At 38.4% G+C, this 17,295-nt stretch overlaps 1 protein-coding gene across 6 annotated transcripts in view; it reads left to right on the top strand.

The window, feature by feature from the left end:
- Positions 1 to 17,295, top strand: part of USP32 (ubiquitin specific peptidase 32) — a 237,081-nt gene that overhangs the window by 71,137 nt on the left and 148,649 nt on the right. For all 6 annotated transcript variants that reach the window (XM_082707484.1, XM_082707485.1, XM_082707487.1 and 3 more), the window contains exon 2: positions 16,341 to 16,468. In XM_082707484.1, the coding sequence (XP_082563610.1) occupies positions 16,341 to 16,468 (128 nt within the window). The remainder of the gene's footprint in view (positions 1 to 16,340; positions 16,469 to 17,295) is intronic.

Here is a 17,295-nt window from a genome sequence, read left to right as displayed (position 1 = left end):
AATAAGCTTTATCATTTTGACAGTATGGATAGGCTGAAAATTTTCCTAATCTTCAAGTTCTAGGTCTTTTCTGCTTAACATTTCCTTCATTTTCTTTCTTTCCTCTCACATTTTACTAAAAGGACAAAACAGGTCTTCAACACTTTGCTTAGAAATCTTTTTAGTTAAGTGTCCAATTTTGTCACTCAAAGCTTTATCTTCTGCAAAACATTAGAATCTGAACACAGTTTAGCCAAGTTCTTTGCCTTTTTAAAAATTTTTTATTTATTTTGAGAGAGAGGGGGAGAGAGTGAGTGAGCATAAGTGGGGGGAGGGGCAGAGAGAGAGAATGAATCTCAAGCTGACTCCCTGCTGAGTGTGGAGCCTGATGTGGAGACCTGGAAATCATGACCTGAGCAGAAATCAAGAATCCGATGCTTAACCAACTGAGCCACCCAGGTGCCCCTCTTTGCTGTTTTTTGTTGTTGCTGCTTAAAACAAGGAAACAAGGATCACCTCTCCTTCAATTTCCAATAACATGTTCCTCATTTCTGTCTAGTACCTTACCAGAATGGTCTTTTAATGTTCATATTCCTAACCAACATTCTGTTCATGATTTAAATATTCTTTAGGATTATAGGGACCTTCTCTGTGGCTTTCTTCTCTTGGATTTCTTTCTCACCTTTGAGGGCCTCTCACCTTCTTTCTCACCTTTGAGGGTCATATTTCTATCAATAGTCCTTTCACAGCAATCTAGGCCTTTTATGTATAAAGCTTGTTTACTTATTTTTTTTAGTAATCTCTGCACCCAGTGAGGGGGTCCAGCTCACAGTCCCAAGTTCATGAGTTGCATGTTCTTCCTACTGAGCCAGCCAGGCACCTCTGTGCCTTTTTTAGCATGCAACTCAAAACCCCTCCAGCCTCTACCCATTACCCAGTTCCAAAGCCACTTGATATTCTTAGGTGTTTCTTATAGCAGTACCCAATTTCTCAATAGCAAATTCTGTATTACCTTAGGCGGCCATAACAAAATATCATAGACTGGATGGCTTAAACAACAGAAATCTATTTTCTCACAGTTCTGGAAGCTTGAAAGTCCAAAATTGAGCTTCTGGCAGGGTTTGGTTTCTGGTGAAGACTCTCTTCCTGGTTTACAGATGGCTTCCTTGTCTGAGTCTTCACGAGGCCTTTATCCTGTCTGCAAGCAGGGAGGTGGGGGTGGGGGAGGGAAACACTAGCTTTCTGGTGTTACTTCTTGTATGGATACTAATCCTATCAGCCTCACACTGGTAACCTCAATTAACAGTAATTCTGAACTCCAAATGCTGCCACACTGAAGGTTAGGGCTTCAACGTATGAATTTTGGGAGTGACACATACACTTAGTACCTAAGGGAAATGTAAATACCATGTAAAATATTCAAATTCTTGTAGACTTTATCTTCAGCAGTGACACTGAATACATTTTAGGACCAAGCAGATATTTAGATCCTTTTTTTTTTTTCTTGTCCTTTTATAGCTAATTAATTATCCTTTGAACCCATTGAACCCTGTTACAGTCAATTTTAATGTCTCTTGAATCTGCCTTTAACTCTCATTTCTTGTCTGAATGAGTGCAGTAGCTTCTCAGCTGGTCTTCCCGTCTTTGTGCTGCCAGTGTGGCCTTTTTCTAATCTTTTTAACATCTTAACATGAGTGTGAACATAAATCTGTTACTTATTTGTTTAAAACTGAGGAATAGCTTAAGAGTGTCTTTCCATATGCTTGGACCTGATACCTTTATCAGTTAGGATTAAGTTTGGTTGAATATTAAACAGAAATTTTCTTTCTTTTTTTTTTTTAAGGTTTTTTGTTGTTGTTGTTGTTGTTGTTTTAAATTTCAGAGAGAGATCATGAGCAGGTGGGGAGGTGGATGATGTGGGGCTCCATCCCAGGACCCCAAGACCATGACCTAAGCTGAAGGCAGATGCTTAATTGACTGAGCCCCTCAGGCGCCCTTAAACAGAAAATTTTTCTTTTCTTTCTCTCTTTCTTTCTTTCTTTCTTTCTTTTTTTTTTTTTTTAGGTTTATTTACTTATTTGTCAGAGAGAGAGTACATGAGCCCATGCACGGGTAGGGAAGCCAGGCAGAGGGAGAAGTTGAGTCCCAGGGCCCTGGGATCATGACCTGAGCCCAAGGCAGACGCTTAACAGGCTGAGCCACCTGTTACCTACCTTAACGGGTAACAGCCACTTGTTACTTAGGTGGCTAACAGGTAAGCCACCTTACCACCTAAGTTCACCTTACCCTGAACAGGAAGTTTCTTAAATAAGATCTAGGAGTTACATACAGTTCTGGAGATAGAATATCCAAGGTTGTATGGTAATTTTATGGTCATCTGAGCTTTTTCTTACTTCTTGATTTTACTGTTTGTTGTGTATGGTTTATAACTTCAGGTTCATTTGTTATGTAAGAGAGCTGCTGCAGAGGCAGGCATTGCTTTCTGAGTTCCAGGTGGGAGGAAGAAACTAAAGCAAAGGACATTCATTACTAACTATCTGAAGTTTTTTAAAGGAGTCTTACGCTTTAGCAAATTTTGTTATATTTCATTGACCATTTTTAGTTGCAAGGGAAGCTGGAAAATATAGTTTGTTTGTTTGTTTGTTTTTTTTAGCTGGGAACATTATCACCTTGAATAAAGTAGGGTTCTATGCATTCTAGTTTCATTCCCTGCACCTCTGCTTCTTGCACCCTGTACTCCATTTGTATCAAACTACTTGCAGTTCCCCAATTATCTGTGCTACTTTGTTCTTTTATATGTGTTTTCCTTGCCTGGAATACCCTTTGGCCTTTTTTTTTTTTTTTTTTTTGCTAGGTGAACCCCTTCATTTCAAGAATCAATACCTCTTGGAAGCCTTTCTTAGTCACCATCTCAGAATTAATCACTCCCTACTTTGGGACTCCATTTTACTACTTCCACCATAAAATTCCTATCTGGTATAATGGTTATTTGGTTGTGTGCCGGTCTTACCTTCTGAAATTTGAAGTATTGGAATGTGTGAACTATGTCTTACTCATCTTTACAGTGACTGACACATAGTAGCATTTAATAAATGACTACTGAAAAAAATTAGTTAAAAACACAATTTAAAAAAAAAAAAGAAAGAATGTTATGCTTATAAGCCATGTGTAGTTAAAAACTGCCTGTAGGAACTGCAGATAATGAATATTTAGGATATACAAACTACAACATAATTAGGGAAATTTCTGAATTCCCTAGTTGAATGATCTGAAGATATTTATTGCTTAAGACAAAGTTAGAATTAGTCTTGGTAGCTCTGCTTTGTAAATGAATTTTCATAAATGAATTTTTTTTTTCAGATTATGCTTCACCCTACCCTTTAAAAAAAAAATCAATGACAAAATAGTTATAACTTTAACTAAAAGCTCTGTTTCATCTTTGATTTTCACTTCCAGGGACAGTATATCCATTGCCTTGCTAAGTCATACTTCATTATAGAAGTCATGTTAAGTAAGGGAAAAGAGAAAATTTTCCTTTAAACTGAGGAAGAAATGCTCTAGATAGTCAGACCCTAGAGCCTCAGATCAGGAAGTCACTGGAAGGTAGCCTACTTTTTCTTACCCTTTTGCCATGGACTGCTTTTCCTTCTGTTTCCTCTTTCCCTTCCTTCCTTCCTTCTCTTTTGTAGATCTTAGATGCTGAAGTTCTTACTGGAGAGAGAATTCTTAGTCTCCTTTCCCTCCCTTTTTTTCCCTCTAAGACTAAGTTGCTTCCAGTTTCTGAAATAGTGCCCTTAGATGTAGTGCAGATAGGCTTCTGATCTCTCCCAGTTGGGTAGCAGATCACATACTGTTCCTCTGTCGTCTTCCTTTCAATTTTGTATCTTTTCTAAGATGTTAGTTTGGAAGTTTAAATCTTCCATTTAGCTCTATTTTTGGTTAGAGGTAATATACTATAATAGTTGAGTATTCCTGAAGGAGAGTGGTATGCTTGACTTCTTTTTTGCTAAGTACTATTTTCTTTAGTACCCATGTCTATAACTTGTCTTGCAAAGATCTGTAAATATTTAAAAAGGGGAATATATGATGTTGTATTCTTCAAGTGGCTGTGGAAAGAAGAAAACCTGGTACAAATATATATTGTTCATTATATGGCAGATTATAATTTTGAAAGATGGCTGTGACAAATATCCTATCCCATTTGCTGTTACAATATGACTTTGATACTTCTCCCATGAAAAGTGGGGTCTGTGGTTGCTCCCCTTGAATCTGGGCAGGGTTGTGATATCAGCAGAAGCACAAATGGGGGGAACTGTATGTTTCCCGTGGGGCTGAGCAGGGAGCCCTATGTGGGGCTCAGTCCCAGGACCCTGGGTTCATAACCTGAGCCAAAGACAGAGGCTTAACTGACTGAGCCACTCAGGTGGCCCTTGAATTCCTATTTTTTAGAAAAGTTATACCTTCTTTTTCTTTCACTGACCAGAATAGGACTTAGGTATTTTTTTTTTTTTTTAAGATTTTATTTATTTATTTGACAGAGAGAAATCACAAGTAGATGGAGAGGCAGGCAGAGAGAGAGAGAGGAGGAAGCAGGCTCCCTGCTGAGCAGAGAGCCCGATGCGGGACTCGATCCCAGGACCCTGAGATCATGACCTGAGCCGAAGGCAGCAGCTTAACCCACTGAGCCACCCAGGCGCCCAGGACTTAAGTATTTATTGACAGATTTTAAGCTTTTAAAACCAAGGAAATAAACAAAACGAAAAAACCCTACCAAGGACAATACCTTATCTTTGTATCATCCCCCCCATAGAACCTGACACACTGTTGTCAGTATGTTAGGTGAAGTACACACCTGTTTAGTTTTTATGTTGTTTCATATAGGCTACTCAGAATATGCTTGAATTACTGTGTAACCAGAAACTGCTAGATAAAACTGAAAATTTTTTCTGCTCTTGTTTATATTTTATAAACAAATTAAAAAACTCCCTCTAGAGAAGTCTTGGATTTAGTAAAAACTCAACTAGTCTTGTGTTGTATGTATGATTTATATCAAAGAAGCCCCATTCTTCAGTCTGTTAAAAAGTAGTCTTATTTTTAAAAGGAGTACATGCTGAATTCTTCATGACTTTAGTTCAAGGAGCTTTTGTGATTAGGAGCTTTTGTAGATAAAGTATAGCAAGTGACCGTACCCATGCTTTAAGTAAATATTATGTTTAGCACAGCCTGTAGCCATGAATACAGCCAGATTTACCTGATTGAACCTTTGATCTATTAATGCCAAGTGACTCCTGATTTCTTTTATGTAAGGTTGATAGCAGAATTTATTTTACAAAGGATGACTTTGTTTATAATTTTATAGAATGAATAGGGTACACCCTCTTTACTGCTAGAAATCCTGTCCTCCCAGACTGTCATTTATTGAGCATCCATTATTGTCCTGTCTTTGTCAAGTCCACATACATACCCCGTTTTACAGAAGAGTAAGTGCAATGATACTAAGTAACTTGCCCATGTTCTCACCCCTAGTAAGTGACTTTGTTCAGTTTAAACACATGTATATTTTGTTAACCATTTGGCCAGAGTTTGTTAAAACTGGCAGCTGGCTGGACAGACATACTGAGACAGCATGCTGTTTAAATTTTTTAAAAAATTAGTTGTCAGTGCTTTTAAAGTAGAGAGCTCTCTCTCTCCTTCTCTCTCTGTCTCTCGGTCTTTCACCCCCCCCCCCCCCCCCATATTCTTGGTTTCCTCATTGCTACATTGTAGCAAATGTCTGGAACTTAGTAGCATCTACCCCTTGTAGGAGGATGTGTGGTCTCTAGGGTTCCATATACCCCACCTGGCCCACTTCCTCACTTAGATTGCCCTCCTCCTCCCTGTAGGTATTTCAGTTTTTGAGCTTTGCTCTGTCACTCTTTCTTTCTCCAGTAATTCCCATTATGCTTGAACTTTTATTCCTTAGCAAAGGAGCCACAGAATACTTTTATTCATACAACTTTTCTTTCTGGTGTCAAATCTAGAATAGTCAGATGCGGGGGTGATGTCTAATGTTTCTGGCCTTTTCAGTTGCAATTATGCATGTATTTTCATTTATTTAGATATTTTGTATTGATAATGTTGGTAAAGGATCAGATGAAATGTGATTCAGAAATAGTGGAGGGGGGGCACCTGGGTAGCTCAGTGGGTTAAAGCCTCTGCCTTCGGCTCAGATCATGATCCCAGGATCCTGGGAAAGAGCCCTGCATGGGGCTCTCTGCTTGGCGGGGAGCCTGCTTCCTCCTCCCTCTCTGCCTGCCTCTCTGCCTACTTGTGATCTCTGTCAAATAAATAAAATCTTAAAAAAAAGAAAAAGAAAAAGAAATAGTGGAGGTATAGAAGAAGCATAGGTTTCTTGTTAGCACCCCCTGCTCTGATTATGTGACTCTGATTACGTGGACTGCTGCCTGGACTGAATTCAGCATCCTCCCCTTAGCTCACCAAAGTACGCTGTTGCTTTTGCCCTGCTCAGGAAACCAAGTGATGAGAAAGGATGGGAAAATCTGGGATGGTGGGGTATCCAGGAAGCACAGATTTGTGGCTAGCCCTGTTGTCTATGCCTGAGAGCTTTTCATTTTCTCATCCAAATGAGGAGGTTGATGGCCTGCCTGAAAGCACGTGGGAATTCTTGAAGTTAGTTATCTGTTCTCCTTCTCATCACAACTAACTCAAGTCCAGTCAACTTAGTCCCAGGCAGTTGGTATAATCTGTAAATCTTATCATAGAATACTACAGTTTTCTCTTAAAAACATGATTATAACTGTTGATTAGGTTGTTTTTGTTGGTTATGTTGCTATATTAAGTTTACTATAGGTCAGATAGGTTTTTAGAATGTCATGCTGTACATGATCAAATGTAAGAGGAATTCACAACAAGAAGACCTTTATAGAAGGTATAGAGAAGTAGGGGTGCCTGAGTGGCTCAATCGGTTAAGCATTTGCCTTTGGCTCAGGTTGTGATCATAGGGTCCTGGGATCAAGTCCCACATCAGGTTGTCTGCTTGGAGGGGAGCCTGCTTCTCCCACTCTCTCAGTGTGCAGATCCCGCTGCTCGCTCATGTGCTTGCTTGCTCTCTCTGTCAAATAAATAAAATATTTTTTAAAAAAGATTTAAAAAAGTATATAGACGTAATCACTAGATGTAGCTAGTTGTCTGTTTTGCTGTAAGTTGTGTTTAGAGCACAACTTAGTAGTGTAGTTTTAGAGCAAGCACTCTTCTTCTCTTTTTAGGTGTTCTTCTTGTGCCCAGCTGTGTCTTTTATATTTATTATATTGTCATTATTTATTCATGAATCTGTCTCTTAGCCATGAATTCCTTGAAGGTAGAGTTGATTATTTTTAGGTTTGTATTCCCCATTGCATAGCACAGTGTTTGAGCATATGATAAGTAAGGGCTCAATAGCTTGTAATATTTTAATTTTTATGTTTTGCATTTTAAGATGGTCTTTCTGGAAGGATTCTGTTTCACTAGTGAATACCATAGTCTTTGTTTTATCTCTGGTCCAGTATTGGTCCTTTCTGTGTAATTGCTTTTGCTGCCTCAGTGCTACAGTCAGAAAGTGATTATCAGGTACTTCTTTTTCTTACCAGATCTTGTTATTTGTGAATTGCTAATTCTCAGCAACTAAGGGCAGTCCTGACCATGAACCCAAGTGCATCATGAACCCAAGTGCATTGTACAAAACAGTAGAATTAGCTTGTCTCTTTCTATCTTAAATCCCGGTGCTTGCTTCTCTTCCTTACCAATAAATATTCTTTGCGGCATTCTACCCTCCCTGTGTGCCCCTGCATCCCCAGGATAGGACACTTAGATCTGCATTAAAAATTTGCTCGGCAGATACCCTTCTCTTCAATGATTTTCTAAATGGCATCTGGGAATTCATCTGCTGCCTCTTGGTCAGCAGAAACTGCTTTTCTTGTTGACATTTTTAAAAAAAACATTTTATTTCCTTGATAGAAAGAGACCACGAGTAGGCAGAGAGGCAGGCAGAGAGAGAGAGAGAGAGAGAGAGAGAAGCAGGCTCCCTGCCAAGCAGAGAGCCCGATGCAGGGTTCGATCCCAGGACCCTGAGATCATGACCTGAGCTCTAGGCAGAGGCTTAACCCACTGAGCCACCCAGGCGTCCCCTTGTTGACATGTTTTAAGGCAGACCTCTTTTTTCCAAACCATCCTTTGCTGGGATTAAATTCGTCAGCTTGACTAGATCCTTCCATCTTCCTTTTGCCATAAGCTGTCATCTGGTGACTTTGATTTTTCTTGAATCATGTTAGAGTCTACAGGTATGCCTTTCTTATTAACAACCTGCACCCACATAAAAGCTGCATTTTCAGTACGAGATAAAAAGGTATTTCACAAAAAGTATAAGGTTTTCACTCCTGCTGGCACAGATGTAGAGAGGGTTCATGAATCTACCCCCCACCCCAGCCTTTTTAAAATAATGATCCTTACAGTGGATTCATTTGTCTTCAAATAGTGGGCAGCCGCAGCTGTAGACCTCACTGTGTGGTACATATCAGGCAATTCAGCTTTTTCTTAAAATGGTATGACTTTTCTCTTTCTTGGGAGCACTTCCAGCCCACTAGCAGCACTTCGTATGGCCCCCCTGGTGATACTCAAGGCTTAGGGTTTTGCACTAAATGTGATGAAAAATACATGAGAACCATGAGAGATCACTTTTTACTGTGATACACAATTTACTAGAGAGATTAACTATTCACGAAGAAATGATTAGCAGCACACGGTACTTTAAGCAGATGTTCTGACATTTGAGCTCACTATAATAGCAACAGGAGGTGGCTACAAAATTATTAACAGTTGTACAGTATGTACTACAGTTAATTTTATGCAGTTATGATTTAATACCGCATTTTTACACTTGTTTGCATTTCTCTCAGAATGGCACCAAGTACGGTCTGTAAGTGTGTGTAAGTTTTGATAAATTTTAACTTTTTCTAATTTTGTATATTTTATGATAGTAAATGGTAAAGTAGACAAGTATCTACATATATTTAATGCATTCATGACAGACCTTTCAGTTTTCTTTGATATTTCTAGGCTGTACAGTTCATCTGTTTTTCCAAATTGCAAATCTCTAAAAAATTTTTCAATGTCTTTATTGAAAAGAAAAGTCCACGTATAAGTGGACCGATGCAGTTCAAGCCTGTATTGTTGTACTTTGAAAGGCTTCTCTTTTTTAGGTTGTTAAGAGAAACCTAAAGTAAAACTAATCCTTGAGATTTAATTTTTGAAGGTGAAATACCTCTTCAAGCTATTCCCACTGTGGTCAGATGTATAACTTGTACCGTCCTGCTCTCTTTCTTTTTTTTCTGGAACCCTTCTTCATTTCTAATCTGGTCCTATCCTCTAGGCCTACTGTGTAGTTGTCATCCTGGGGTGTCATATCATGATCAGCCATCCTTTACCTCTCTCATGCTGGAGTCAGTGTTTTCCAGGTCCCTTTTCTTTTGTTTATCCCCTTATTTTGATGAAGAACATTTTCTTACAGCTGCTGGGAAGGGGGTCCAAGAGATTATTGTTACTTTCTCATTACTATATTTTATAGTGCTTATTTGGATGTAATTTTCCTTTTATCCTTCTCTAAGAATATTTGGAAGTTTTAGTATTGTTTTTTTCTTCCTTCTTCATTATTTCTGTTATCCCCACTAACAACCCTTGTTTGTTTTGGTACTTTCCTTGTTGGTATCTTCCTCAATATAATTGAGGATATAATATAATCAGTTTAATTAGTTTTGACAAATGTATTTTCTTGTGTAATCAGCACACCAGGCAAATGTATAAAACATTTCCATCACCTTAGAAGAGTTCCTTCCTACCTCTTTGCAGTCTGTTCCTTATATTTCTACCCACACACCCTTTACTCCACCACTGGTCAGTCACCATCTTTGCCACCATAGTTAGTTTTGCCTCTTTAAGACTTTCATATAATGGGGCGCCTGGGTGGCTCAGTGGGTTAAAGGTTCTGCCTTCGGCTCAGATCATGATCCCAGGGTCCCAGGATCGGGCCCCGCATTGGGCCCTCTGCTCAGCCCTCTGCTCTGCCTCTCCGCCTACTTGTGATCTCTGTCAACTAAATAAAATCTTTAAGAAAAAAAAAAAAAAAAGACTTTCATATAATGTGGTCATATAGTATGTTCTTTTGTGCCTAGTTTCTTTTGCTCAGTATCACTTTTGAGACTCATTTATGTTGCGTGATCAGTTTCTTAATTTCTATTGCAGAATACTACTCCATTGTATGGATATACTACATTTATTCACCTGTGTATGGACAAAGGAGTTGTTTCTAGTGTTTTGGCTATTATTAATACAACTCTTGTGTACATTTTTATACAGTATTTTCATTTCTCTTGGGTAAATAACAAGGAGTAGAATTGCTGGGTTATAGGATAAGTAAGTATATGCTTAAGTTTGTAAGAACTGCCAAACTGCCCATTTATTTTTAAAAGTGTACATTAAACATTGATTGGGTGACTAATGTGTTTGGATTTGTCACTTATGGGATTTTCCTATTGGGTAATTAGTTGGGAACTCAGCCATTTCTAAGAAGGGAATAGAGTCTCCTCTCACTCCATGTCAGTAGCAGTAGGCATATGTTCTGTTATCATTTACTTTTCTTCGGGGAAGAATCCTATTTATTCTGCCTACGTGATACCTATGTCTCAGTAGGGCAAGGAATACAGATGCTCACTTAATCTTGACCTTTTTTCATTTCTTATTATTCTTACAGCTCTCAGGTAAACCTGCTGTTTCCATGTATAGAGCCTTTCTACCTCAGATGCTTTGGAGAATGTATCTCTGGCCTTTTTAAATATATATCTATATCTAAAAGGTTTGTGTGAAAGTTGTAGTTTGTGCCTGACTACGTCCTGCTTCAAGGTTAGACCTGAGGGTCTGGTCTAACCACTTTTCATACAGACTTTCAACCAGTCAGTCTCTCTTTATCCCCCCCCCCCCCATTACCACCTACCCCTCCCACTCCTGCCTTTGGTGGTAATTGGTACCATCAGTTCCTGAGCCTTTTTTGGGGGGGTGCTCTGAATAGGGTAAAATAGGTAAATTAGTTTGCTTCTTGTTCATATTTCTCAACTGCTAGTGCTTAGGTCTTTGGTCTGCATAGATAGGTCACCGCTCCTCCAAACACTTGATGGTCACAGAAAAATTTGACTCATAGGTCCTCACTTTTCTCTTCCCTTTGTTCTTGTGAATTTATATCCTTTTATTCTTGCTGTAGTTTTAGTGAAGTCTAGAGCGACAAAAGATTTTTTTTTTTTAAGATTTTATTTATTTATTTGACAGAGAGATATCACAGTAGATAGAAAAACAGGCAGAGAGAGAGAGAGGGAAACAGGCTCCCTGCTCAGCAGGGAGCCCGATGCGGGACTCGATCCCAGGACCCTGAGATCACGACCCGAGCCGAAGGCAGCGGCTTAACCCACTGAGCCACCCAGGTGCCCCAGGAGATTTTTTTAAAAAAAGATTTTATTTATTTGAGAGAAAGTGTGAGCAGGGGGAGGGGCAAAGGGAGGGGGAGAGAATCCCAGTCGAACTCCTCACTGAGCATGGAGCCCCACATGGGTTTGCTCTCATGACCCTGAGGTCACGACCGGAGCTGAAATCAAGAGTTAGACAGTAAATTGACTGAATCACACAGCTGCACCTGAGAAGAGATTTTTTTAAAAAATGCGTTCAGGGATGCATGGGTGCCTCAAGTTGGTTAAGCATCTCATCTGCCTTTGGCTCAGTTAAGCATTTGCCTTCGGCTCAGGTCATGATCCCAGGGTTCTGGGATCGAGCCATGTATCAGGCACCCTGCTCAGCGGGGAGCCTGTGACTTCCTCTTCCTCCTGCTCCCCTTGTTTATACTCTCACTCTCTTGAATAAATGAATTTTTAAAAAAATGTGTTTAGTTTTCCATTTTTTACCTGAGGTTGTTTTTTCTTTCTAAAACTAAAATAACTACATTAATGTTATGTTTTCCTGCTTTAAAATTTTACTAAGCTTGATCCTAGTCTATTTTCCATCTGCCTAAATTTTTATTTTTTTGTTATTTAATTTTTAAAATAGGTACCATTTATTGAATGTCTGGGTGTAGTAGACCTCACCTATTATATGCTTTATATTCATTAGGCACTTTAGTTTAAATAAAAGTATGTGAAGCTGTTAGAGTATTGGAAGTATGATATAATTTCATTTTATTTCATGTTATTCTCACAGCAGTTATAGGAGGCTGTTCTCATCACACATATATGATAATTACAGCCACAGTAAATAACATTTAGATGGCTTTCTAGAACTCAGGCACTGTTCTGAGCAGTTTGCATTAGTGAACAGAATTCTCCCAGCCACCCAGTAAGGTACATACTCTGCAAACTGCCATCTTACAGAAGGTTCCAGGGATAAGGAATGACCCAGCCGGGATTGCAGTCCTCCTAAATTTTCATTTTTAAGGTTTTCAAAATTTCAGTTGTACAGAAGCGAACACTTTTATGTATGTACTCCTTGTCTACATTTGAGCCAATTGTTAGTCTGTTTATTTTGAATAAATAAAAATGCTGTTTATTTTCAGTAAGTACGGATCTGTGGCAGTATTTTAGTGTTTAATATTCTATTTCTAGTATATACAGTAACTTAGACTCAGTCTGTCTTGTGTTGATAGACATCACTTGCTTTTTATAAGTGCTTTAAAAAGCTCATTACAGGGGTGCCTGGGTGGCTCAGTGGTTTAAGCCTCTGCCTTCAGCTCGGGTCATGATCTCAGGGTCCTGGGATCAAGACCCACATCGGGCTCTCTGCTCGGCGGGGAGCCTGCTTCCCCCTCTCTCTCTGCCTGCCTCTCTGCCTACTTGCAATCTCTGTCTGTCTATCAAATAAATAAATAAATAAATAAATAAATAAATAAAAATCTTTAAAAAAATGCTCATTACAGGGGCGCCCGGGTCGCTTAGTCGGTTAAAGCCTCTGCCTTTGGCTCAGGTCATGATTTCCAGAGTCCTGGGATTGAGTCCTGCTTCGGGCTCTCTGCTCTGCAGGGAGCCTGCTTCTCACTGTCTATCTGCCTGCCTCTCTGCCTTCTTGTGATCTCTGTCTGTCAAATAAATAAATAAAATCTTAAAAAAAAAGAAAAGCTTATTATATACATTTTCTCATGTTATAAATGAGTAAGTTCATTAGTCAATAGTCTGCTATTTTTTAAACATACTACTAAATAGTTCTTCAAATGATCTGAAACCCACAGTGTATGTATCATTTTATATCCCAATGATTGATTTTTCTTATCTCTTCCACTAGACTGTGAGCATTCTAATTTGTTAGTAAAGCTGTTAATGCAATCAGCCATCTTGAAGAAATATGTATTTCAATAACTGAAGTAATTTCTTTACCATTACCATAGTTCATGAGATTGAGCTTTGTTCTGTTCTTTACTTTTGCATTCACTTTTTTTTTTTTTTAAAGGGAGTGTGCACACATCATGGGCGGGGCAGAGGGGAAGGGAGAGAATCTCAAGCAGCCTCCACTTCACACGGGACCTGATCTCATGACCCCGAGATCATGACCCAAGCTGAAATCAAGGACTATATTGAGGATGTTAATAGTATGACTCCAATTTTTAATGAATTAAGCATGTAGTATTTACATTTTTCTCTAGTTACTTATTCAAGTATTAGTTCTTATTTTTATTTTTATTTTTTTGACAGACAGATCACAAGTAGGCAGAGAGACAGGCAGAGAGAGAGAGAGGAGGAGGAAGCAGGCTCCTCGTCGAGCAGAGAGCCTGATGGCGGGGCTCGATCCCAGGACCCTGGCATCATGACCTGAGCTGAAGGCAGAGGCTTTAACCCACTGAGCCACCCAGGCACCCCAGTTCATATTTTCTTATCATTGCCCTACAAATGGTCAGACCCATGTTTCTTTCCCTACTACAAACATTTATTGAATGATAATAGATGTGCCAGAGACTCTTCGGTCCTTATTTTGTTGGTCCTTTCTGCCTTGTGTGAAACTGTAGACCAGTTCCTTTTTCTTGTCCTTTGGAGACTATACTTTCTTGTTTTTCCTGTTCTAACTGTTCCTTATCAATATTCTTAGAGTATTTTTCTTTTTCTGCAGATTCTGTAAGCATTGGTTTCTTACAGTTTTGTCTCTGACTTATTGTGCTTCTTATTTGTGATTTTAATTGTCATCTGTGTGCTGATGACTCTCTTCAAACCTCTCAGCTAAACTTTACACTCATAATTGTAAAAACCCACTGAATTTTCCCAGGTTTTTCATATACAGTATATTCTTACCAGAGTTTATCATCTTTTCTTCCTCACTTATCTTTTCTTAGATTCCCTTTCTACATGATATCACCATCCTTCAAGTTTCCCTGACTAGAACCATGAATATTATCCTAGATTGCTTCTCAGTCAGCCTCCAGGTTCTACTGACTTTTATTCATAGACATTTTCCCAGATGCAGCTTCTCCTTTTCTTCTTGTATTAGTCTACTTTTTGCTTCTCTATACTACTAGTAGAATGGACTGTCTGAATTATATCTGACATGTCCTGTTTCCTGTCTGCGTGGAATTTGTATCTGAATTGTGTCTGACTATATTCCTTCCTATATTATGACAGAGCAAAATTTCTATGACTTGGTCAAATGACTTTTACCCTAGGTTTATAGCTTACTACTTCCTGCCTTGTTTATTTTGTTCTAGTAACATACAATTCCATACACTCCATTCATCCTTGTACTTTGTAACAAACTGTCATCTCTGCCTGGTATACCCTTGTTTCTTTTGCTTTGGTTAGCCTTTACATTTTTATGTAATCATCCTCTCTGTCCAGAGTCTTCTCTTTCTTCCACATGGGCTAAAGGTACCTACCTTTTTTATGTACCTATTTGTGCCTCCATTATGATCCTTGAACTGACTGCATACTATTAAAAAGTATTTTTCTTGTCCTTATAGACAGATACTGTTCTAATTGGTGAAAAAAAAAAGTCTTCAAAATGTCTAAAATAATGACTTGGTAATTTTTTTGATAGCGGATGTCTAAAAATAATTAGGTTGTTACAATAATCAATTCATAGATTATTTTCTTTGTAAACGATGACAAAATCTAAGCTAAACTTGGAGAGTGTCCTCCATATGGATACATAAGTGCTTAAGGAGTATAAGTAATACAATTTTTATCCCAAAGGAAGTTGAAGTATAGTTGGCATACAATATTTTATTAGTTTCAGGTATACAACATAGTGATTCAACATTTATATACATTGTGAGTGCTTGTTATACAATGTTAATACAGTATTAACTATATTCCCAGTGCTGCTCTTTATATCCCTGTGACTTACTTATTTTATAGCTGGAAGTTTGTACCTCTTTATCCCCTTCACCTGTTTTATCCATCCCTTCATCTGTCTCTCTGGCAACCACCAGTTTGTTCTTTGTATTTATGAGTCTGTTTCTGTTTCGTTTGTTTTGTTTCTTGGATTCCACATATAAGTGCAGTCCTACAGTATTTGTCTTTCTCTGTCAGACTTATTTTGCTTAGAATAAATACCCTCGACATCCATCCAAATTGTTGCAAATGGCAAGATTTTGTTCTTTTTCATGGCTGAGTAATATTCTTTATTGCATATATATGTATGTGTATATGTGTATATATATGTATACACATACACACATACCCACACACACACACCTCTTATCTTTATTCATTCATCTGTTTTTAAAAGATTTTATTTCTTCATTTTGAGAGAGAGAGAGTGTAGGCATGTGCTTGTGAGTTGGGGGAGAGGCAGAGATAGAGGGAGAGAGAGAGACTCTCCAGCAGGTTCCATGTTGAGCACAGAGCCCAACACGAGGCTTGGTCTCAGGACCCTGAGATCAAGACATGAGCTGAAATCAAGAGTCAGCCACTTAACTGAGCCATCCAGGCACCCCATACCCATTTATTTTTATTAATTTAATAAATTTAGGTTGCTTCCAAAATTCGGCTCTTGTACATAATGCTGCAATGAACATAGGGGTGCATCTGTCTTTTGAAATCAGTGTTTTTGTTTTCTTTGGCTACTGTGAAGTGTGTGTATGAGGGGGAAATACTCAGAAGTAGACTGCTGAATCATACGGTATTTCTGTTTTTAATTTTTTGAGGAACTTCCGAAATGTTCCATTGTGGCTACACCAATTTACATTCCCACCAACAATGCACAGGGGTTCCCTTTTTTCCACATCCTTGCCAACACTTACTTTTAAAAAAAATGAAGCTTTTGAGAGACTTCTTTTCTATTCTGGTTTCTTACCCTCTTCAATTTCTGAATTGCAGTTACAGATGTAGAGCTGAAACGACTGAAAGATGCCTTTAAGCGGACCTGTGGACTCTCATACTATATGGGCCAGCACTGCTTCATCAGGGAAGTGCTTGGGGATGGAGTGCCTCCAAAAGTTGCTGAGGTAATCTTTGTATTCTCAGCTTTCCTTTGAGATGGTTGTCCACCAGTCTGAGTTCTTGAGGAGCTTTCTGGTCTTAACATGTGTAATCTTCCCTACAGTTATTTTTCTTCCTGAGTAAGTAAACAGGTCTTATTTTAGATGTCAGTATGACTATGTTTTTCAAGGCCAAATGGGAGTAACACGGATCTACAGTTCTTCTGCTTTTATTCTTCTGAGCTTCAGTAGCCACTGATTGTAACCATGGGACCATTTGTATGACTGACTTCTTATTGATATAAACTTCATTATTCTGACATATATATTTTATGTTAGGAGTATGTTTTTAGATCGTGACCTGAGCCGAAGGCAGAGGCTTAACCCACTGAGCCACCCATGTGCCAGGAGTATGTTTTTAAAAATTTTTTGTTAAAGAAAACCTTTCCATAGAGCAAATCCTCATTAAATTAATTCTATAAAATTAAATGTTGTAAATGAAACACTAGCTTATTGGAACTTGTAAAGACTTATTTAATTTCTACTAAATATTTTAGATAGAGATAAGATGTCCTAAGTTGATACAAATATACCCTTTCTAAAAATAGTAAGTTAACTATTTTATAGCTACATACACAGATATGCATTTTGTTTTTCCAAATATGCAATGAGAATAAAACGTTGAAAATGGTAATTTAAACACTGAAAATTATAGGAATTAAAGCTTAGTATATTAACAAAGAACCACGGTTCTTTTTTTTTTTTTTTTTTTTTTTAAAGATTCTTATTTATTTGACAGAGAGAGAGAGAGACAGACAGACAGACAGTGAGAGAGGGAATACAAGCAGGGGGAG

This window comes from Mustela nivalis (assembly GCF_964662115.1).
Source record: "Mustela nivalis genome assembly, chromosome: 17".
Classification (NCBI taxonomy): domain Eukaryota; kingdom Metazoa; phylum Chordata; class Mammalia; order Carnivora; family Mustelidae; genus Mustela; species Mustela nivalis.
Note: the sequence above shows the minus strand (reverse complement) of the source record. Positions and strands in the feature narration are given on the sequence as shown.